This window comes from Trichomycterus rosablanca, chromosome 9 (assembly GCF_030014385.1).
Source record: "Trichomycterus rosablanca isolate fTriRos1 chromosome 9, fTriRos1.hap1, whole genome shotgun sequence".
NCBI classification, from domain to species: Eukaryota; Metazoa; Chordata; class Actinopteri; order Siluriformes; family Trichomycteridae; genus Trichomycterus; species Trichomycterus rosablanca.
Window position 1 is genome coordinate 26,280,003 of NC_085996.1, and position 25,141 is coordinate 26,305,143.

Sequence of the window (25,141 nt, forward strand, 5' to 3'; positions counted from 1 at the left end):
TAACTTATTCAAAATCCTTAGAGCAGACTCAAACTTTCTGTCCCTTTTGGACGGGCAAGGCATCCTGATAACCCAATTCCACCTGTTGTCAACAAGTTTGTGTAAAGCGGGTTTGGTGGAACGTTGGGGTGACACTTTACATGTCTTGGGCACTAGATGGCAGTAGTGGATCACAGTATAAAAAAGATATTAGCTCACAGTGAAGTTAGAAGACAGTGTCACCTTGCAGGACATTTTTTTACAGATAATTGTCATGACTTTTTAATTTACACTTTATGCACATGATTATTAATAATAATAATAATAATAATAATATCAGTAGTAGTGGTATGGCACCTTATCATAGCATTACAATAGCCTACTCCTGATAATAGTGATAGTAATAGTAATAATAACAATAATAATAGGTGACCACATACAATTACATATTTACTCCATCATGCACTTGTGCACAGTTAACAGAAGCAAGAATCAATCCCAGGTTTTAAAAGCTGTGCAACAACAACAACATATTATTATTATTATTATTATTGCTTCCAGCAATTGAAATAAATAAATAAACCTGCAGGAGGTAAACTGGCACTAAACTGCCACTAGACATAAGAAAGTGAATGCATGGCCGCTCAGGTGGCGCAGCGGTAAAGTACGCAAGCGCACCAGAGCTGGGGTTTCGAATACATCGTATCGAATCTCAGCTCTGCCTTCCGACTGGGCTGGGTGGCAGCATGAACAACGATTGGCTGTTGTTCAGGGTTAGGGGTAAAAAGTCGGATCATAGGTCCTCATAACTGGTGCAACTGCGGCCCCTGCTGGCTGACTGATGGCGCCTGCACAGGGCTGAGGAATAATGCTGATGGGGATGTGGCACACAGTACTCCGTACACAGTGCCCGTCGGTGTATGAACTCGACTCGTGCAGGTGAAAAATGCAGTCTGTACTGAGTGTACGGGCCGGAGGGGGCGTATGTCAGTTGAGAGGCGTCCTTTTGGACACAACTAGATTAGGGGAGAAAATTGGGGGGGGGGGCCAAGTGATGATGATGATAATGATGATTATATGATGATTATGCCCTGTGATAGATTGGTGACCTGTCCAGGGTGTTTTCTACCTTTTGCCTAGTGAATCAGACCCACCGCAACCCTGAATAGGATAAAGCAGTGGTTCAACAGACAATGAATGAATGAATAAATGAATGTATTAGACAAAAAATGAATGCTTAATTATTAAAGGATTGTATAATAGATGTCTCTAAGAGAAAAAATGAATGAATGAATGAATGAATGAATGAAGTGTCAGCTCATCAAAACAACTTTCTTTAAGCTTTACTCTTAAAGGGTTGTATAATAGATGCCTCCAAGAGAAAATAAATAAATAAATGAATGAATGAATAAAGTGTCAGGTGATTAAAATGACTATATTTAAGCTTTATTCCTAAAGGATTGTATAATAGATGTCTCTAATGCGTAGTTCACGATTTTTGCCCTGATTTTCGCTCGGCGACTGGTCGGCGCTAGATTTGCCGGCTCGGGAGCAACTCGGCGTTTGCCGAGCACTTGGCGACCGGATCGAGATTTCTAGCATGTCAGATATCTGATCTGAGTTGCCCGACTGGCAGTGAATGCTGTGTCGAACAGCCAATTAGAACGCAAGATACAGCGTGAGGAGAAACGCGGGAGAGGAGTGTAAACAGGTGGGACAGGGGCGTAATATAGTTTATATCAGAATACATCGGCATACACACGTTCTCTACAAAACACCAACATTTAATTGCAAAAATATTAATTAACCTCCAACTTACTATAGAACAATCCAAACTGTTCGCGCAGCCAAATCCACTCAGATTCATTTATTTTTCCTCCTCGATTTTACGCTGCACATCAGCGCACAAACAACTTTGATCACTCACTACTTCTTGACGTGCATTTTTGGACGTGGTATCATTAAACCCCTCGTCACTTCTCGCGTTTGTTTTCGTGTCAAAACGATATTTGGGAGAGCAGAGAAGCTCGCCTGCGATTCCAGTTGGTGATAGATCGTGTAGTGTGAAACCCCCTATCGCCGATCAGTCGTGTAGTGTGAAATATACACCGACTGAAAGACTCCCGAGTGCAAGAGATTCAGTCGTGTAGTGTGAACTGTACAGCGACTCGGCAAATCAGAAAGTCGTGTAGTGTAAACTTGGCATAAGAGAAAAAAAATTTATGAATGAATGAACGAATGAATAAAGTGTCAGGTGATCAAAACTACTATCTTCAAGCTTTATTCTTAAAGTGTTGTATAATAGTTGTCTAAGAGAAAAGAAGTAAATGAATGGATGAATGAATTAAATAATAAATTCAGTATCAGGTAATCAAAATGACTATCTTTAAGCGTTCTATTTATGGCACTTAGCTAACGCTTTTATCCAAAGCTACTTGATGCAAATTGAGGTTTAGGGCCTTGCTCAGGGGGCCAACAGTGGCAATTTGGCGATGGCTTGAACCGACAACCTCATGATTGCTAATCCGGTACCTTATGCCTAGTTCACACTACATGATTTTTGCCCTGATTTTCGCTCTGCTCGTCTGCGATTCCAGTTGGCGATGGATCGTGTAGTGTGAAACCCCCTATCGCCGATCAGTCGTGTAGTGTGAACTGTACAGCGACCTGACGACTTGGAAAGTCGTGTAGTGTGAACTTGGCATTAACTGCTGACCTACCACTATATACTTGAAGGGTTGTATAATAGATGTGTATAAGCGAAAATACATGACTAAACTTGTCTACTCTGCATAAACTTATCAGACACTGCGCTTATTTGTAATGACATGCCTACATCGATCTGTTATGACACATCTGAGATTTAAGGTGAACATGATTTCACAACCTCTTTCCGGTGTAGCATTACATAACAAACCAATGCAGACTCGTTTATGCTGGGTTTAAACTGAGCTGCACTGGTGCCGGTAATCCTGACAGAGCACATGCAGCACTTTCCACTGCGCGCCATTACTGAAGCACGACCCTGGTCAGGCACTGCATGTGAGGAGGAGCAGGGGGAGGGAAAGGGGCCGAGCTTTTCCTCTCATTTCTCTCAACACCAACAGTCCAGGGACAAAACAGGAGGAGCAGAGCAAGCAAAGATTCTTAAAAGTGGAGTGAGAGCTGGAGTAGTGTTATTAAAGCTCCAGCGAGAACCCTGTAATACACGTGATCTCACAACTGGAATCAAGTTTGCGTTTGCGTTGGTTGCAGGTGATTGAATGAACTGAAAAAAGTCGATCACGTTTTGAAGGGATATCTGGAATTCTTCCTTACTTTGTAGGACTTTGTTGACACCTCCTTAATACCGAGTTTGTGGGACTGGCAGGCGCTCTCTGTGTCTCTGTGTCTGTGAGATCAGATTTGGTTTAAAGAGAAGATCGGATCTTGCATGCAAGCTTACATGTACGAAAAAGCGATGGCAACTGAAACGAGAAACGGCGGCACATCGTCCTTCAACAACAACGGCACCAGCACCAAAAAGAGAAAAATGTTGATAGTACTGGATATCTTCTGTCTTCTATTAGGTGAGTCTAACAGAGCAAAAGTTTGCTTGTGAGTAAACGCATTTTTCAACTCAGCATAAACCCCATCATGAAATGCACCCATAGGATTAAACAGGGATCTAGAGAGCGCTTCTTTTGGCAGCACATGTATTGATTGCATTTCTAGTTTGTATTAATTACTGTGTACTAACAGTAAACAAAGCAACACTTGCTGGATTTTGATATTTCTTTATTTATTAGGATTTTTAACATGTTTTACACACTTTAGTTACATTCACGACAGGACAGGTAGTCTCTTTACACAAGATTCATCAGTTCAAGTCTTAAATGTCAAACACATCTTCAGTTCACCTCACTTGACTTTTGGTATGTATTTATTTATTTATTAGAATTTTAAAATCATGTTTTACACACTTTGGTTACATACATCAGTTCAAGTCTTAAATGTCAAACACATTTTTGTCATGGACAATTTAGTATCTTAAGTTCAACTCACTTGCATGTCTTTGGACTGCGGGAGGAAACCGGAGCCCCCGGAGGAAACCCACGCAGACACGGAAAGAACGTGCAAACTCCGCACAGAGAGGACCCGGACGGCTCAGCCTGGGAATCGAACCCAGGACCTTTTTGCTGGGAGGCGAGCCACCGTGCCGCCCCAGTATGAAAGAAACAAATTTGTAAGAATACAACTAAGTGAAAAAATTGCACACATAGTGCAATAAAAAATTCCTTTAGAAAAGTGATGTACATATATTATCGTAAAACATAACACATACATTAAAATATTCTATATTTATTTGCATTTATTACTATGCACTGACTGTAAACAAAGCAACACTTGCTGGCTTTTGATATGTATTTATTTATTTATTTATTTATTAGGATTTTAACATCATGTTTTACACACTTTGGTTATATTCAGGACAAGAAAGTACAGGTAGTTTCTTCTTACACGAGATTCATCAGTTCAAGTCTTAAATGTCAAACACATTTTGTCATGGACAATTTAGTATCTTCAATTCAACTCACTTGCATGTCTTTGGACTGTGGGAGGAAACCGGAGCCCCTGGAGGAAACCCACACCGACATGGAAAGTACATGCAAACTCCACATAGAGAGGACCCGGACCGCTCCGCCTGGGAATCGAACCCAGGACCTTTTTGCTGAGAGGCGAGCCACCGTGCCGCCCCAGTATGAAAGAAACAAAATTTGTAAAAATGCAACTAAGTGAAAAATTGCACACAAATAAAAAAATAAAAATTCCCTTTAGAAAAGTGATGTACATATATTATCGTAAACCAAAACACATACATTAAAATATTCTATATTTATTTTGCATCTATGACTGTGAACAAAGCAACACTTGCTGGCTTTTGATATTTAAAACAAACAAAATTAAGTGAAAAAAATTGCACACATAGTGTGTAGTCATTTCCACTAAAAATGTCCTTTAGAAAAGTGATGTACATATATTATCATGAAATATAACACATACATTAAAATATTCCATATTTACGTTGTATTTATTACTATGCAATGACTGTGATCAAAGCAACACTTAGTGGTTTTTGATATTTAAATCTATTTGAGATCCCCTCTGTAAAGTGCAAATTTCACATCACTTAGACGCTTGGAGCGCTTGACACTTGGGAAGTGTAAAGTTGTGCATTATCTGTATAGGCAGATACAAGGGTCGTTAGAAAGGTGCTTATCGGGGGCCGGACACACAATGCCCTGCTAGTTCAACATTATTGTTTAGTGCTCTAACACTTTAATGATAAACAGCAGGCTTTTATTTATCTTTTTAGTTCCACACAAGGAGCGTTGGTACAATTGGATTGCAGCATTTGGCACTGACAGTTGTTAAAGACAGCCTAGAGTCAGAAGTTGGGGAAAATAAATCTGAGCATTAATAACTTATTCACTCACAAAGTACCAGGTTAATCAACACTAATTTAATTAAGCAAATGAATTGGTGTGTTCTTTAATTTAGCTAAAGTTTTGGGTGGATGTCTGGAAGCTTTTCAAGTTTTGAAATTCAGAATCAACCTTATTGGACTTTTAATTATATATACACAATTATATGTACAATTATATTTTTATTTAACAAATTAATTAATTTTTATCTGAGTATCTATAAGAACATCAAGATTCAACATCAATTTAGTTCAGAACTTCATTTTCAGATTCTGCTTCATTTGTTTAGTATATACAAGTGAGAAAGAAGTGATAAGGTCATAGCATGTGGTGTACTTAATTTTAATAATCATCAAACTAATCAGTCACCCATCAGAATGGTTCCATTAGCCAAGATTCATTTGGTGATCAGTAGAAAATATTCCTGAGTTCATTTGTATTGCCTGCACAATTTATTTACACTTTTATTACACTTAATTTGTATGTTTTTTTGTCACACGTGTTTATGTTGTGGTTAGATTTTGCTACACATTATGGCGTAGGGCAGGATACACACCATATATAGTAAGATGATAACACAGAATACAATTTTGGTGCAGCAACAAAGTCATTTAATCTATAAAAATCATGTCACCTATGACCCCATGTACAGTGTAAGTAATGTGTAAATAGTCTTTAATTTAAAAATATACTTTCGTATGTATATGTGCATGTATATTTATGTAAAAGCAATAAAACAACCATTGATACATTAAATATTGAAGATAGAAAAATGATTAGCAAGTGCATTTGAATAGAAAACTTAATTTGTTGTTTTTTTTTAGAGCGATCAAGTTTTGTTTGCACAGACATGCATAGTTTCTAAGGTACAAAAATATTCCTCATACAGTTGCATCTCAAAATGCAAAGTTGCCAAATTGGTTTGGCCTTTTCCAGCTCAAATCAGTCATTTAGAATTCACAAAAGTAGAAGTTTGTTTTGTTTGGTTTAGCTTTTTATGTTTCCTTCCAACAAATTGTTAAAACAGACCAATTAAAAGGCAAACAATCCAGTCTGGCACTCCTACAAACTGTCTGAAGGGTGGTGAAAGCCTGGATTTGCCTTCTTATTGTTTTGTGCCTGGAAACCATCACAGAGTTAATGCTGTTAGCTATCTCCAGTGTCAGTCAGTGAGTAGTATGCTGGATGAGATACTATTTAACCCAATGCTAGAGCTTCATACCTAGTATCTTAATCTCGACTGACTGACGTATAGTGAATTAAATTTACTGTTGCAGGTGGATCTGGCACAGAAAAAGTATTGTTTGCGACTGTAGCAGTTTTGTATGTACATTTTGTATGTAAGAGGAAATATATTTGTTCTTACCCAGAATTATTAATTCGTATCCTCCCAAATGTGGGTCAGTATTCAAGGATTAACAAACCTTTATCCCAATAGTACACATTCCTCCAGCACCCTCTCCTCAAATCCCCTCTTCAGTTGCCAAATCTCTTTTCAAACCCCTACCCTGCATCATATCAGCTTTCTCTCAAAGCAGAGAGGCATCCCTAGTGCCCCTCTGGCCTTTTTGTTCATGGGAATGTGGACAAGAATGGCTAAAATATGGGTAAAATCTGAATAAAGTGGCTTCAGCTGCTTCTTTTTTTCACAACTTGCATTATATTACATTATTTGTGCAGCTTTGGCATAGGTGCCAACTATGTTTTGCACACCATTGTTTTTGTGGCTGCTATGAATCCTTGGCAGGGACAACATGTTCATGTTGTACGCTTCCCAAGACCCCCTCCATTCATATCTTTTTTCTAATTGAAGCTGACACACACATATACAAAGATTTTATAGTGCTTGTTTTACATGAACGTTCAAACAAACCAAAACGAGACTCTCATATGTGGTTTGTGTCGACACAAACAGCGTAAAACCACATATGGAGCGAATCTTCCACTTAAACCGACTTCCTGTCCCAATTAAAGGTTGGCACTGGCGTGGACTGTGCGCATCAAAAGCGGGGCACCGTCTACCACGCTCTTTGTGATGTTAAAGACGGGGTGGTTGCAGTGCTTTATATTGCGGGGAGGATGGTGTTGTGAAAGAGAAGAGACTCATTAAGATGGAGACTCAGAGAGGGGGCCTGCAAGGTTGTGGGCTACTTGAAGAATGTTCTATTGAATGGGCTTTGTGCAGAAGATGCTGGATGCTTGGGGTTCCATCTGGTGCGTGCTGTCTCCTCTGTATTATAATGTGTGAATATTCGCTCATGGCAAGTAGCAATCCAGGCAACAGGACTTGCGGTCTAGTTTTTCCTCTTACAAGGAATAGAATCGCAGCTGTTTAGAAGACCAAAAGCCAGGTTGCCTTTAAATACTTCCAGATACTCTTAAGAACTTTGATATCTTTATAATTCGGAATGTGAAATTGGAAAATGTAGCTGTAGTCTATCATCAAAGCAGGAGTAAATCTGTAAATGCAGAGGAGCTGTGCTATCTATCTTTCCCATACATTAATGCTGGACATTCATCATACATTCTCTTGTACAGTCAAGTGAAATGGACTTGTCATCTTTTTAACTGGTTTGTCACTTCAGTGCTAGCATTTCCACCATAGTATACCCATCAATTCAAGATCAGACAAGAATCCCAGTTGACTAAGCTTACTTAAAGACATTTCAAGATGCCCCGATGACTAGACCCTTCATATCTCTCTTATCATTCTGTCTGTGGAAGCATGAAACAGCCTTCATTCAGCAGTGTCAAAGTAAATCTGCGAATGCGAGCAGTCAGGGCAGATCTCTGTCTAAGGAGCCTGGTCTCCCATGGAGCTCCTGCGAAGAGAGTGTAGCTTGGGCCTGCCCATTAGCATACAATAGCACAGTAAAGCATTAGAGGTTCATTCCTGGAGATTAATCCCACCCCCTACATCTAGTACGGTCAGGGTAGGGGTGTTGGATTCCTGTACATGCCAAAGCCACCTCTTTTACTCCCACCCTCCCTTTCACACTATATCTGTGGTGTTCTGGTGATCTAGCATGACTGGTTTATCTTATATTTTTTTCTGAAGGGTAGTGGTGGTGGTGTGTGGGGGAAAGTTGAACTGTAATTGTTTTTGCAGCATTAGAATGCGTAATGACCTTTGATCCCCTATGGGATGTTTGTTATGGAGAACCATGCTCGCTGGCGCATTCACAGGAAGCCACATTCTAAAAACAGCCCTCACCTAAGCTCCATTGTGTTCCGTTGAATTTCTTTAAAGACACAATAGATCTGGGACGCCATTCAAGGCTTGGGCTCGAGCACAGTCTTTGAATTTTAACCAGTTTTGCAAGAGAACAACTCAAACTCTCATCTAGGCACCTAGTTGACTTCAGGAAACTTTAAAGACCCGGACTCTACCACGTGATTGTTTGTTTATGCCTTAAGGTGAAAGGGGTGCCTGTCTGTGGTCATTGGGGTTTTAAAAGTTAAAAGAACACAAGAACCACCTGGTTCTTTTTTTTCCCCACCTGGGTTAGGCTGTGATCAAAGTAAGAGAAAAAAGGATTGGCAGTTTTGATTTTCGGCCATTCATAACTTCTCTCTGATCTGTAGAAAGGGAAAGACAGGCATGCTGGGTAGAGTTATAGCATACCGGAGAAGCTGTGGGACGTTCTCTCATTTAGCATGGCCATGTTAACCCCTCAATCCACGGTGGAGCAAACCTGCCACGTCTGTAAATATTTTACAATTTTAGTATTTACTTTCACATTTTCAGCATTTAGCACAAGTCTTTATCCAAAGCGACTTACAGTACTATAAGACAGTATACTGTTTAAGCAATTGAGGTTTAAAGGTGTTGCTCAAGGGCCCAACAGTGGCAACCTGGCAGTGTTGGGGCTTGAACCAGCGACTTTTGATTACTTCTCCAGTACCTTAACCACTAGGTTACCTTAACCACTAAGTTACAACTATTACAATTAGCCATATATGATGTTGCCACAAGTAGGGATGTCCCGATCACGTTTTTTGTTCCCGATCGTAAATTTTTACCCCGATCCGATACCGAGTCTCAAACCGATACTTGTATTTTCTAGATATTGTCTAGATAAGAACTAGATAATACTGTTCACACAGTGCACACTTCAAGTACATTACAGTCATTCAAATTAATCCAATGTATATGTTTAACAACTGAATAGCTCTGCAGTTCTGTAGGAAAAAATTGCCTGCATCCAAGCTATTGCTTAATGTTCTTTTATTTTTACAAAATAAAAGTAAACAAACTTAGTGCAGCATTGTAGTAGGAAAACTAGAACACTCAAAATAAAGGGAAGGTTCTTTTTGAGGAAAATCAGCATCTCTGCCGTGTTAGCGGACAGCCGGTTCCTCTTCTCATCATATAATAATAAACTCGCTGTATTCGGCTGAGGGTTTATTTTTTAGGTGCCGTATCAAATTGGTAGATCGTTTGGTTAAATGATATCTGGTTTGTTTATGAGCCACCGTACTTGTAGGCATGTTGTAACTAAGCCAATCAGAGTGCTTAATACTGAGATGTCAATCAGTCTTGTAACATGGTAACGCTGTACGTTATGGTCCTGAAGTTTTCATAGTCGGATTAAAAGTTATTGTTTTGTAAACCGGAGTGATCTTTGACTCGCACACCATATAAATAGTAAAATTCTACAGTAATGAACGCAGCTCTGCTACTACCGCTTCATGAAACGCTCGCATTGCAGACATTACACTTTGCTGTTGGACTCTCTGTTTACGACACCTGCTTGACCGCTGACGTAAAACGAAGGATCGGCTTAGGATCGGGCTTAGTAAAGCCGATACCGATCAGTTAAAAAATGCCTTGATCGGGCCCGATTCCGATCTTTGAGATCGGATCGGGACATCCCTAGCCACAAGTGTCAATAGCGTCTTGATATAATTCATAATTAATTATAATGAATCTGATCTGTAGAAAGGTAAAGACAGGCATGCTGGGTAGAGTTATAACATACTGGAGAACCTGTGGGACGTTCTCTTATTTAGCACGGCCGTGTTAACCCCTCAATCCACCGCGGAGCAAATCTGCCACGTCTGTAAATATTTTCCAAAATTTCTCGAATACTTTGCTGCAGGTCAGCACCGTCGCTGCTCCTAATGCGACATCTGGTATAATTTTTTGGCCCGGGATTATTCAAAACTAAACTCAGGAAAGGGTGGGAAGAGGAAAAGGTTGTTTTGCTCTCTCGCCCAATTTTTACTCTCTCACTCGCCCTCCTTATATTTCTTCCACTCTTTGCCCTAGATGTGGCCAGCTGTGCTGTGAAACCTAATCCCTCTCTCTTTAACAGACCAGTTCCTTGAGTGCAAAGCGTCTTTCTAGTGCATTCTTTCCCTCTTCCTTTTTCCTCATTCACCAGGTTGTAATTGCAACCTAAAGTTGACACGGTATCCAGGAAACCCTGGTCTGGCAAATGACTGATGAAGTCCTTTTACTATAAGTCCACGCTGAAGCTTCGTCAATTATCCTGCTAACGTTACACTTCAGAGTCAGAACGTTGCTTATTTGTTTGACGAGTAATCCGTCTTCATTCGAAGCTGGCGTGGAGAAGTTCTGAGGAGTTCTGCCAGCGGTCAAACAATGCAGAAGCTATATTTCAATCCCTCATGTTGTGTAGTTATTTGTCTGTATTATTTTTAGTCCCGGTGCCGGGGCGTTTGGCGCATTTACAAGTTAAGCTGTATGTTTGCAAACACGCCAGGGTTAACATACACAGAGACGACATCAGCCAGGCGCCAGCGAGATGAGCAGATCGCAGGCAGAGATGACTGAAACGTACACATTAGAAACCACTTTCCACCAGAGCGGGGGACATAATTTAGGACTGAAACACCAGGATTACACAGAAAACTTTCCAATTGGCCGTGAAGTATTGTTTATACTGTGCTGCTATGTGCACTATTGGTTACTCTATATTGGAGACAGAATGATTTGGAATGAGTGTTGTGCTGTTTTGTGTGATTTTGCTCAGAATAGGAACGTTTAGGTTTTATTATTTCAAAAATGATAACCATGTGAATCTGATGTTGCTTGAAGTTGCCATATCAATTAATATTCAGTAAAATAACAATGTCCTCAAGTAGTGACAGTTGTAATTATTATTAAGTCAGCGTGTCAATGCTAATTTTTAAACGTATTATAGTAACAAGCTTACTCTAGTTTCCATATGCCTTATGCCCAGATTTATTCATAACTTGTGTAATAACATAACATAATGCCTTGTTTAAAATGACCTTATGTTATGAATAGGGATGTAACGATGCACCACAAGACAGTTGAAAATCGGTGCAGATGTGCCACGATTCGAATCAGTTATTCATTTAAGATAAATAGATATTCACTTTAAACAGCAGAGGGCATTAGCACTATTCACCTCGCCTGGTTGACGTCACTACAGGGTTGCCAGGTTCGGAATTTTCCAGCTGAATTTATTTATGTGAGGATACTTTCTTTATTTGTATTATTCATTTATTATTCATTTATTTATATAATGTTGAATTGGTTTTAGAATAAGCAAAACACAATAAGCATTATTTGGCATAGTTTGTACCTAGCTTAGAAATAAAAAGGCATTTATTATTTAGATAAATAAAAGATAAGCACAAATACAGTATTTTATTTTATTTTAAAGAGAAATAATGAAAAGAAACTTTTATAAACAAATCGGTAAAAAATTGTTTTTGTGAACCCAGTATCGTGAATCGTATCGCATCGTGGGTAGAGTGTATCGTTACATCTCTAGTTATGACTAATATTTACGTTCACATTTTCAGCATTTAGCACACGTTTTTATCTAAAGCGACGTACAGTGCTATAAGAAAGTATATTGTCTAAGCAATTGAGGTTTAAAGGTCTTGCGCAAGGGCCCAACAGTGGCAACCTGGAAGTGGTGGGGCTTGAATCAGCGACCTTTCGAATACTTCTCCAGTACCTTAACCACTAGGCTACCTTAATCACTAAGTTACAACTAATCAATATCATGATTAGCCCTTAGCTGCTGCCACAAGTGTCAATAATGTCTTGATATAATTCATAATCAATTATAATGAATACACTTGCAAAGTAACTGAACTTTTTAGGCAGTTAGAGGAGTTTGGACGTTGTGAGTTGGATGCACTACTAGTTTTATAATAGCTGCCATAAAACCACATCAAAACCAGACAATTGTCTTTAATGCCAACTTTACACTGTAGTATCATTTCAAATGGGCTGCCATGGTCACTGATTACAAATTACTGTATGATCTCGTCTGTGTAATGGTTAGGTTTGACTTATGATGAAGGCTAAATGGGATTGTTTTTCTATGTATTAACACCATAGTTTCAATAAATTTGGCTATAATACATAGCATATGCAGGCAATATATAATTCTACAGTACTTAAAGACTGTTTTACAATAGAAATATTTACACAAATATCGGCTCAAATACATATTTATAATAGTAACAGGTGGACACATTGAAAAATGTGCCCTTCAATTGAGACGTGTGCATTTAGCACCACTCGTAGACAAAGGATTGACATCCCTTTGTTTATCATAGAGGCACTATCCTATTGTGGGGTCTCTGGACGTATGTATACCAGCCAGACATTTCTGCGACAGCGTTTAGATGCCCACAGTAGTAGCAGTAGTAGCATGAGCATCATTTTTTAATGGAAGCATATGTTAGCTCCAGGGGTGCCGTCCAGTGGTTCAGAACAAACTAAACTAAGCCCTGTATTCAGTAACCATTGTTAGTCAGTTTGGATAGAAGCATCTGCTAAATGTCGTAAATACAATGGCAATTGTAGCCTAGCGGTTACTGGTTCAAACTGCCAGGTTGCCAATGTTGGGCCCTTGAGCAAGGCCCTTAACCTTCAATTGCTTAAAAATACTGTATACTGTCAGTCGTGTCTGCTTAATGCAGTAAATGTAAATGTACGATGTGAATTGCATAATTTCTTTTTAGGTATCTCAGTGTTTAAGAGCTTGACTAGCAATCAGAAGGTTACTGGTTCAAGCCCCTTCTTTACCAAGTTGCTGCTGTTGGGCTTCTGAGCAAGACTCTTACTTCTCAATTGCTCAAATTGTATTCAGTGATAATTGTAAGTCGCTTTGGATGAAATCATCTGCTAAATGCTGCAAATGTAAATGCATGATAGACATTGTAATGATGATTCAGGTTGTCTTTTACTCAACAAACCACTCTGTCTCATATGTACATGACTGCTGCATGTGATTTAATGACTCAGCATCAGGATTTATGAGTCGAAACCATCTGCAGGCAGATGGGCTTATGTGGGTGTGTTTAAATCGTATAGCCTACTCGATGCCTGTTATCAAATCCGATTGCAGACGTCAGGGGAGCAGCGTAGTGATAACGTACCTCTGTTTTTTGTTAAATACCTCAGCATGCGTTCTTTGGTGAGCCAGGGTTATCAGCCACCAGTTGACCAAGACCATATGCGCTTCACTACTGCATTCTAACCGTACTGCAGAACAATAGGAAATCGGTGAGATTGTGGAAGGATGTACTGTAGCACCCTCCTGCTGCTTTTGTTTGTGACTTGTCTACAGAGACAGTGAATAATTCGGTTATTTACAGTGAGGTTTATTGCATTATGTTTCCTCCCACTGGCTGTGATTACATTCTATTATCCATTGTTTCGGTAAATAAGGTATTGTGTGTAGACTAGCTGAATAAAGTGCTGGATCGAAACAGTGGGCATAGTGGAGTCATGCTGTTTATCCCACTTAAGCCTGTACAGAACAGTTTCTCTCAGTTTTCTGAGCGGGTTTATAATTCCAGGGTGGTTTTTGGAATGTGATTTTGTGAAACCGGAGCATGTGTGTATGTGTGCTCACAAGTGCATGTTCTGAAATAAGGATTCTGAAATCATGTGTGGGCATCTGTTTAACAAACCGCGTCTATGTCACAAAAGGCCAAGAGCCACCTCAGCCACCCCCTCTCGCATGTCTTGTCTGTGTTGGGTTAGGTTTTGGGTGTTCCGCATTCTTGTGTTTGTGTCTAGCCTATCTGTGTTAAAACCTTCTCACCCCTGGGTCACTAAAGAGGCAAAACCTTTGAAGTGCATTTTTGTCTGGGACTTTACCAGTAAGATTTACATCCCAAGTGGGGTGATGTATCTCACCTGGATAAGAAACCTGGATAAGCATTTATCAGACGCCTTTATCCAAAGAGACTTAAATTACAGTTACAGTCTGAGCAACTGAGGGTTAAGGGCCTTGCTCAAGGGCCCAACAGCAGCAACCTTGCAGTGGTGGGGCTTGAACCAGCAACCTTATGATTACTAGTCCTGTACCTTAACCACTAGACTACAGCTTGCCCTATAAGACCTAGTCCAAATCCAAAGCTAATTTAATATGATATATAGATAGGTAGACAGCATTATGATATCAGTTCACTTTAAGGGTCTTGCTCAAGGGGTCCAACTGTGGCAACTTAATAGTAGTAGTGGGGCTTGAACTGGCAACCATCTGATTATTAGTCCAGTTCCTTAACCAATAAGTTACACCCTGGAATTTACATCTCAAATAGACTGATGTATATCACATGTATAAGACCTAGTATGAATACAAAGATAATTTAGTATGATATGATGTGAGTGGACACGGTATTTAAAAACCCCAGCAGCGCTGTTGTGTCTGATCCACTCCTACCAGCACAACACACACTAACACACCACCACCATGTCAGTGTTTCTGCAGTGCTGAGAATGATCCACCACCTAAATAATACCTGCTCTGTGGTGACAGAGGGAACAAGCTAAAAGGTATGTAGAGAAACAGATGGACTACAGTCAGTAATTGTAGAACTACAAAGTGCTCCTATATGGTAAGTGAAGCTGATAAAATGGACAGTGTGTGTAGAAACAAGGAGGTGGTTTTAATGTTATGGCTGATCAGTGTATATGTATATATGACAAATAAAGGCATTCTATTCTATTTTCACCTCTTAATACTTTTATAAGGCAATGCATTAGTCCAATAATGAGCATTTAGAGGAGAGAATTAATGTTAAAAACATTAAACACAAATTCTATTGTAAAACTATTATGCGAGTGCCAGGACTTCTATGGTTAATGTGTTAATGGGCGCAACCCATTAAATTACCATTTAAAGGCTGCATGTGTGAAAGATGCAAAACAAGGCAAGACTGTTGAAAATAACCCAGTAATGTTGCTTTCATCTCACTTGTTCTGAGTGTAAAAAAAGGAATGCTGTTATGTTTTGACAGAACTGTGAATTCCATTTAGAGATCACTGTAAAGTGTCACTTAAGCATGCAGATGGGGACAAACTGAGAATGAGTGTGTAAGTAACCCACTAGCTATCTGTATGAGTCCAGGAAATGTGGATTTTTGAACTGGATGTATGTTTAAGCACGGTCTTTTGTATTCCCACAATCCCCAGTTTGTCCACCCGGTCCAAATATTATTTGTGCTATGCAAAGCTGTGGTTGTCTGGGCTTGACCACAAACAGGAACTGGAAACAATATGTGTCCATACTGGTTCATTAGTTCATGAATTTATCAAAGCAAGTAACATCTATGTTCCTCAAAATTGAAACAACAGAGAGAGAAAGTGTGTCTGCTGTGGCTGTAAAATTATACCCATTGCTATACATAGCAATTCACATTCATTTAAAGCAGACAGCTAAAGCTACAGTTAGACGAGTAGCATGAACAATGATGTATGTATGGCTGGATACAGTTTTTTAATAGTGTGTGTGTGTGTGTGTGTGTGTGTGTGTTTGGGACTGTCCAGCAGTGTATTTGTTAGCTCAATCTATATTTACATTTGCAGCATTTATCCAAACCAACTAAAATTATGACTCAGGGGTCCAACAGTGGCAACTGAACCAGCAACCTTCTGATAATTATTCCAGTACCTTAATCACTGCGCTACCAGTCCCCTAAGGATCTTAATTGTCTACGTACTGTTGAGCATTCAGTCTGTAGCCTCAGGGTTTCAGTGCGAACATGTCATAATATTTATAAGAATAGATACACTACTGCTTCTATTACATGTACCAGATGCACAATTTGCACATACTGTTTTTTTTGCATACCATACGTTGTATATATGCATGTTGTATATTCGCTACACCCTATTTACTTGCTTAATTTGTATTTGTATTAGTTTCTCTTATTTTGCTTGTTAAACTACTCTATCTATCTATCTATCTATCTATCTATCTATCTATCTATCTATCTATCTATCTATCTATCCATCCATCCATCCATCCATCCATCCATCCATCCATCCATCCATCCATCCATCCATCCATCCACCCACCCACCCATCCATCCATCCATCCATCCACCCACCCATCCATCCACCCATCCATCTATCTATGTCTTGCATTTATGGCATTTAGTAGACATTTTGATCCAAAGTGACCCACTGTATTGACCAAATACCATGCCAGCAATTGAGGATTAAGAGCCTTGTCCAGGGGTCAAAAAGTGGCAGCTTGGCAGTAATGTGGGGATTGAACCAGCAACCTTCTGAATACTAGTCCAGTACCTTACTGTGGGTCAAAGTATGTGAATATACTGTATAATCATAAACTTGTTGGACATCCCATTCCCAAACCATGGGTATCAGCATGAAGTTGTTCAGTCAACTTATCAACTGGAATAGTCTCCACTCTTCTGAGAAGTCTTTCCACAAGCAAGCACCCATTGATGTAATTGTAATAATAACAACAATTATAACAAAATAATAGTCCAATTAATACTGTCATAAATTGATTAGGAATAATTGTCCCTAACTGACTATACAAAAACAAGTTATTTTGTTGGGGCAGCACAGTGGCGCAGTGGGTAGCACTTTCTCCTCAGAGCAAGAAGGTGGGTTTGAATCCTTAAGGTCCTTTCTCTGTAGGGTTTGTATGTTTTCCCCGTGTCTGTGTGGGGTTTTTTTCGGAGCTCAAGTTTCCTCTCACTGTCCAAAGACATGCAGTCAGGCCAACTGGAGCTACTAAATTTGCCCTAAGTGTGTGTGTCTGCTATGTGATGTACTGGTGACCTGTCTGGGGTGTTTCCTTCCTTTTGCCTAATGAATCAGACCCAATGTAACACTGACCAGGATATAGTGGTGGTAAAACAGACAATGAATGAATGATTTTTTTTAATTATTGACTTAACCAAACCACTTGTTTTGCTCACACAACACATTTCAATTTCAGACTGATTTATTCAAATAAGAAAAATGGATAAACAAAGATAACAGACATAAAAGGTCCAATTTGAAGAATAAATAGTGAAGGTCATACGAGTAAAACTCAAGTGTGTTTACAGACCTCCTGATGGGACAAATTAGGGTTTGCAGTTTCACAATTTAAGTCCCCTGACTCTTACTTTGACATGTTAGGGTAAACCATGAGGCACCTTATTTACCCTAAGGAAACCACAGTAAATGATATTTATGCACGCCCACGTTCTCTCTTAGGTAAACACGTCCCTCGCTGGCATTCGACAAGCACTCATAGTGGGTGGTATAGGGATCAAAAATGTAAAAATAGAGCAGCTTCAATGCAGTGTGATTAAAAATCAGGTCTATTTTTAAATCTAGGTAGATTTACATATTATATTTATAGTGTCTCAATATAAATATAGAGACTTGTACTGGTGCTGATATTTGTAAGGGGAATTTGATGTGTGTGAGCAGGTTGTGGCCAGCCCTGACCCCACATCACGCTTGATATTTTGAGGGACCGAGAAAGGAAAGTATGACACTGTCAATAGCTACGCTGAGCTCAGCAGCTTGTTTGGACAATGTTGAGTGGCTCTCTGTGTCTGTGAGAGAAATTGTATCAGTAACAATAGCAGACATGAAACAACTAAACTATGCAATGATTTTTATTTAATTGATTATTATTAGGGATTTTCAGATCTGAAATCAGGGCATATATGGGTCAAACATGCCAAATCCTATCAGAAATTGATTTGCAAAAGCTGGCTTGGTTATTGTGAGGACTTCTGTCTCGGATCAGGATCGGGATTGGCAAACACTCAATATTGAAGTATTCAAATCAGGATTATGAATGAATGCATGAATGAAAGAATGAATGGCTTGATTGTCATTGTATATACACTGATTATGACCGTCTCCTTGTTTCTACACTCACTGTCCATTTTATCAGCTCCACTTACCATTGTAGTTCTACAATTCCTGACTGTAGTCCATCTGTTTCTCTACATACTTTTTTAGCCTGCTTTCACCCTGTGCTTTAATGGTCAGGACCCCCACAGGACCACTACTCTGTAGTATTATTTGGGTGGTGGATCATACTCAGCACTGCAGTGACACTGACATGGTGGTGGTGTGTTCGTGTGTTGTGCTAATATGAGTGGATAATGCTGATGGAGTTTTTAAACACCTCACTGTCACTGCTGGACTGAGAATACTCCACCAACCAAAAATATCCAGCCAACAGCAACCCATGGGCAGCGTCCTCTGACCACTGATGAAGGTCTAGAAGATGACCAACTCACAGCAACAGCAGCAATAGATGAGCGATCGTCTCTGACTTTACATCTACAAGGTGGACCAACTAGGTCAGAGTGGACAGTGAGTGGACATGTTATTTAAAACTCCAGCAGCGCTGCTGTGTCTGATCCACTCATACCAGCATAACACACACTAACACACCACCACCATGTCAGTGTCACTGCAGTGCTGAGAATGATCCTTCACCTAAATAATACCTGCTCTGTGGTGGTCCTGGGAAAGTCCTGACCATTGAAGAACAGGGTGAAAGCAGGTTAAAAAGGTATGTAGAGAAATAGACTACAGTCAGTAATTGTAGGACTACAAAGTGCTTCTATATGGTAAGTGGAGCTGATAAAATGGACAGTGAGTGTAGAAACTAGGAGATGGTTTTAATGTTATGGCTGAACGGTGTAGGTAACACCCATATAATTTCCTGCCTTGTTCCACTGGGAGTTGCTGCTAAATGGTCTCTATTTGCATACTAGTGCACGACAAGCTGTTTTAGTAATAACACACGCTTATCATGTTTTATACTAGATATACTTTACTATATCATATAGATTCAGTATTATGCATAGCAGATCACAGGATTCTGCTATTTATTTTTATTATTTCGGCCAAAAAGATAAATATAACGCTATAACAATGTGAAATATGTACGTACTTTTGAGCACGTGTGTGTTGTGTTTATGTAAGGGTCAGTGCCTGTGCCACCAGGAAGGCAGCGTACCGGGAAGGCCACACATTTTTGTGTTTATAGTTCATAGGACAGGGGTCAGTGAGAGCATTAATTTCAGTTTGAAGTGATAGTGTGTGCCACTGGTGTATACTCTGCACATTCCGTGCCAGCTTAAGATGCACCTCTGACTCCTGAGGAATTTAGCATGGTACGACAGGGAAGCGAGTGCTGGGGCATATTTATAAAACGCAGGATCGGTAACACTCTCTCACACATGCAGACCTAAATATATGCCATCTAGATTATAGGCAAAAGATTGTGTGAAGGGTTTTAAACCCCCTCTGATGTAGCTTTTTATTATGTGATGATTAATAAATGTTTATAAAATGATTATGAAATCAGAACTAAACATGGGGGGGTCGTGCCATTCTAAAACATTAATTCATTGATTGTTTTACCACCGCTTTTATCCTATTCAGGGTCATGATGGGTCTAATTCACTGGGCGAAAGGCAGGAAACACGCTGGACAGGTTGCCAGTCCATCACATAAATACACACATTCACACCCAGGGCAATTTCAGTATCTCCAATGAATCTGACTGCATGTCTTTGGACTGTTGGAGGAAACCCGGAGCTCCCGGAGGAAAGAGAAACATTTAAACTCTACACAGAAAGGACCCAGACTTCTCCACCTGGGAATCAAACCCAGGACCTTCTTGCTGTGAAGCAACAGTGCTACCCACCAAGCGACCATAGTGCCTTCATGCTAAAACATTCCCACCATTATCACTAACTGATGGGAACACTGATGGATTCTAACATTATGCAAAGCTAGTTAGTGGAATATGTTTGTTTATCATTTTATGTTGTTACATTGGGGTGGGGGTTGAGCATATCTGAATATTAGAATATTACAGGATGGTTTCTGGCCTCCTCCTCCATTCTCTCTTCCAGCCTCTTTCCTTGAGTAATTAATGAATTTGTTCCTCTCTCTCTCTCTCTCTCTTTCTCTCACTCTCTCACACCAAATATATTCTGGCCTGGCTGCCTTGGCACAAGCTGATGAGGTCTGGCAGTACTCCACTCATTCTCTGAAGGGCCATTCCCACAGCGCTGTGTTCCCTTATTCATGGGCTTCTCACACCCCCCTTTGTCAGGCTTTCGAACTGGGGATTCACCCCTGACCCTGGGGCCTCCTCTCCAAACGATCGCTGTTGACAAACCAATCAGTAAAGCTGAAACCTTAATTCTACACAAACCCCTTCTCTGTGAGGAGTACTGATGACAATACTAGGCTATGCCACTAAGCTAAAAAGCTTATATCTCACTACTGGTCACTGTTTGGCATCAAGTGTACTGTTCTCTATGTCTTTACTTGGACAGTGGTCTTTTTATAATGAAGTTCAATTTAATAAGTAGGGTATTGACTGCATGGGAGACACAGTGGCTAGGTGGGTAGCATCGTGGCCTCAAAGCAAGAAGGTCCTGGGTTTGGTTCACAGGTGGAGTGTGGGTTTGTTTTAGGAGCTCTCGCCCACAGTCCAAAGACAAGCAGTCAGGTTAATTAGAGATACTAAAGTCCTCCTAAATGTATGTGTTGGTATGTGTGTTTGCCCTATGATGGACTGCCAATCTGTCTGGGGTGTTTCCCACCTTTCACCCAGTAAATTCAACCCTCTGCAACCATGAATAGGATAAAGTGGTGCTAAACAGACAATGAATGAATGTATTGACTGCACTGACCCATATTTGAGTAGTATAGGTAATGGGCACATTCCAAATTGGACAGCCCATGTACAGTGGTACCTTGAAACTCGACGTCTATTGGTTCTGGGAGTGGCGTCGAGTTTAATAGATGTTGAGTTTCAAGGTATTTTTTTCCATAAGGATGTATGGGAAACCTGACATGTGTTCCATTGTCCTGTGGAACTGCATATATTTTTGGCTAATGTAAAATAACATGGTTGTTTTTGACACTTATACACTGAAAAATACCACAAATATAATATAAAAAACAATTGAATAAAAATACAATAAAACACACACCAGAGCTGGGATTTCGAATACATCGTATCGAATCTCAGCTCTGCCATCCGGCTGGGCTGGGCGGCTGCATGAACAACGATTGGCTGTTGTTCATAGGGTAGGACAAGCCGGACAGGGACTCCTCATAACTGAGCAAATTACGACCTCCGCATGGCTCTCAGTGCACAAAGCTGATCAGCATATGAAAAGATGCAGTTGGCTACTGCGCATGTGTCGGATGGGTGTGTGACAGTCTCGCTCTCCTCATTCGGGGCGGGGGTTAGCTCCAGTAGAGAGGAAGCATAACGCAATTGGGTATAAAATAAAACCTAATGAAAAAATGGCGAACCGGGCCGCTCAGGTGGCGCAGCGGTAAAAAGACACGCTGCAACCAGAGCTGGATTCTGAGTACATTGTATCGAATCCAGCTCTGCCTTACTGGTTCAAGCCTGAGTGGCTGTATGAGCAACGATTGGCCGGTTGCTCAGTTGGGGGGCGGGACAAAGAACCGGATGTGGGTCTCTCTCTGTCAGAATGAGATTACGACCTCTGCCGGCTGATTAGAGGCGCCTGCACAGAGATGAGGAAGAGTGCCCTTAGGGTGTGTCTCTCCGCATGCAACGCAAGGTGGCACAACACTCATCAATGTGTGGGTGGTAAAAATGCATCCGGCTGCTGCCCATGTTTCGAAGGGGATATGGGTTAGCTTTGATCTCCTCGGTCAGGGCAGGGTTCGGCATAGACAGAGAGGAACCACGATGCAAATTGAACAATTGGATGCACTAAAGGGGGAGAAAAAGGGGAAAAAAGAAAATGCCGAACCAAAGGACATCCGGTTTCAAAGATTTCGAGTTTAGGGTATGACTGTACAAGAAACAGCCATATAAGGAGTTGACCCGAACACGATATAAAGATTAAAGCAAGCACAAACCCACATAAAACGAGTGATGATTAATATAGCAAACTAATACTTAGTGTGACACATTTCCTTTTACTTCTTAGAAAGTATGTCAGACTGCTTGTTGCATGCGTCAGCAGAATTGGTAGAAACATATTTCTCCACCGCGGGTACAGGGTCGCCCTTGGGCAAAGAAGAAGTCTGAGAGAAAGTTGTAAATGGCATTGAATGCTAAGCTCATTTTTATTGGCCTCACAAGCTGCCATTACAGTTTATCACTCTGTCAATCAGTCTATTTAATAGGCTCTAATAGTAAACAGGTAGTAGAGTTCCTTTCACTAGTTGGTGCCCAGGTGGTGCAGCGGGATATTCCGCTAGCACACTAGCGCCGAGATTCTAAACTCCTGAACTCCTTCAAGAAAACTGTACCCTTAAACTTGCCCCTCCCCCCCCCCCTTTTTATCCCCCAGTCTAGTCGTGTCCAATTACCCTGAATATACTGATTCGACCCTTCACCGCTGACTGAGGATGCCTCTCAACTGACATGCGCCCCCTCCGGCACGTACAGTCAGTACAGATCAGTCGAATCGAGTCGAGTTCATACACTTGACGAGCCCTGTGTACGGAGGGCCACACCCCCATCAGCATTATTCCTCAGCCCTGTGCAGACGCCATCAGTCAGCCAGCAGGGGCCGCAGTCGCACCAGTTATGAGGACCTATGATCCGACTTTCTTACCCTCTAACCCTGAACAACAGCCAATCGTTGTTAATGCAAAGGGAAAGGGGTAAGAGTTAGGACCCATTCACATGAGAAGCGGCAAGACCATGTTCGCGCCAGATGTGCCTTTCTTTCCTATGGAGTGTGGCCGTGCCGCTTAGCTTTCCTAAGAGGCGCACATCGAGCACTTTTACAGCGTTGCCACCAGTCGGCTGGGCGCCATCTAGCGGGCATAATTGGCAGTGCCTGCAGGGAGGGATGACCGGAATATGTAGGAGGGGTCTTGTGGGAGGTGCCTGTGCAGAGTGCATGGGTGGAAAAGGGTTTCGATTATCCCCATGGAGAAAATGGGAGAAAAACAGATGGTCGCTGGTTCAAGCCCCACCACTGCCTTAACCCTCAATTGCTCAGCATGAAAACTGTAATGTAAGTCGCTTTGGATAAATGAAAATAGTTGGCAGTTGAGCATCTCTAGAACTAGTTGACTAGACTGTTGAAGTGACACCACTAATCTTAAATCATTTACACAGGGTGATTCATAAGAATTAAAGAAGGAACTCTAGAATAAGTTTAGCCAGCTTATCCGCCGTTCAAGCTACGTTCTCTGATGGTTTGCTTGCATAGCGTTGACAGGTTTGATTGGCTGTCAGCGTCTTTAATCTTTGTATGCCCCTGTAGCACAGTCAGCATCACCGTGGGCAAGTTTCAAGGTCAAAACGTGAGTGTTTATATTGTCTGCGAGTGGGTTCAACTTCTGTTGCTGGTCTTCTATTAAAGTCCAGAATCTGTTTTTTTTTTACTTTGTGATTGTTATTTCTGTGCTTTAAGCGGAAATGCCAGCGCGGCTGACCTCTGTCCCTGAGCTGATCTGTCTTACTGCTGTCAGTGATGTCTTTGTGTTGTTTAACAGAACCCCGAATTCGACTGCGTGTCCCTTTATACGTTTATATGCATGTGTGCTGTTGATTGACTCAGGCTTAAGGTCTATACCTTTGTAATCTACTCACTTGCCAATCTTTACGTTTTCTGTGGAGTCCGAGCAACATGGGTACGTGGGTTTCCTCAGCACTCCTCACAATGGACCGTTGCACTTTCACGCCCTTTGGGAAAATCCTCTCATCTAAGAATCATCAATCTAGTTTTAATGCTAATTTTATTATCCAGAGTTAAACGAATTCTGTCGAGTGTTAAAGACCTTCAATATGGGCATCCTGAAATCTTGACAGTTCTATACATCTTGTCAGAGTTAGCATTCTATATTCTTAATCTTCAGGACAACATAGTGCTTGTTTGTAGAAGCTTTAACAAATAACTGGCATGTATTATTGAGCATTCTGTTTAATTACTTAGCATAAACAAACACTAATTTCAGCTAAAAAGGGTCTGAATAAACCAGTTACACTTCCTTATTGATTTCCAGTAACTACAATGCATTTAGCCTTATATCACAGATTTTTTAATGCATTTTCTCCCCATTTTCCTCCTGATTTAGCACACTCAATTTTGTCTTCCACTGCTGAGAGATACCAGATTGCATCCAAGGAGAGCACGTCGCTGTGTAAGCCTCTTCAGACACGTGTACAGCCCTCCTCTTCTCGCCCCTGCTTTCTGCACATGCGTCTCTTCCGCCAATCAGGGTCCTTACACAGCGTATGAAGACCCACCCACACATAGTCCGGCCCCCACCCTGCAGATACGGTGGCCAATTAGTATCTGCTGCAGGCACTGGCAATTATGCCCGTCAGATGACGCCCAGCCGACCGGTGGCAACACCTAGTTTCGAACCGAGGAGTTTAGAAACACGGTGCTGGTGTGCTAGCGGAATATCCCACTGCACCACCTGGGCG

General features: G+C 40.8%; 1 protein-coding gene across 3 annotated transcripts in view; it reads left to right on the plus strand.

Annotated features, from left to right (window-relative positions):
• The first annotated feature begins 3,105 nt into the window (after nt 1–3,105).
• plpp3 (phospholipid phosphatase 3) overlaps nt 3,106–25,141 on the plus strand; it is a 67,554-nt gene continuing 45,518 nt past the window's right edge. For 2 of the 3 annotated variants that reach the window (XM_063002163.1, XM_063002162.1), the window contains exon 1: nt 3,106–3,548. In XM_063002163.1, coding sequence (XP_062858233.1) covers nt 3,413–3,548 — 136 coding nt within the window. In that variant the 5' untranslated portion in view covers nt 3,106–3,412. Of the gene's footprint in view, nt 3,549–23,932; nt 24,013–25,141 lie in introns of those variants that run through there. The other variant, XM_063002164.1, reaches the window with a different exon arrangement.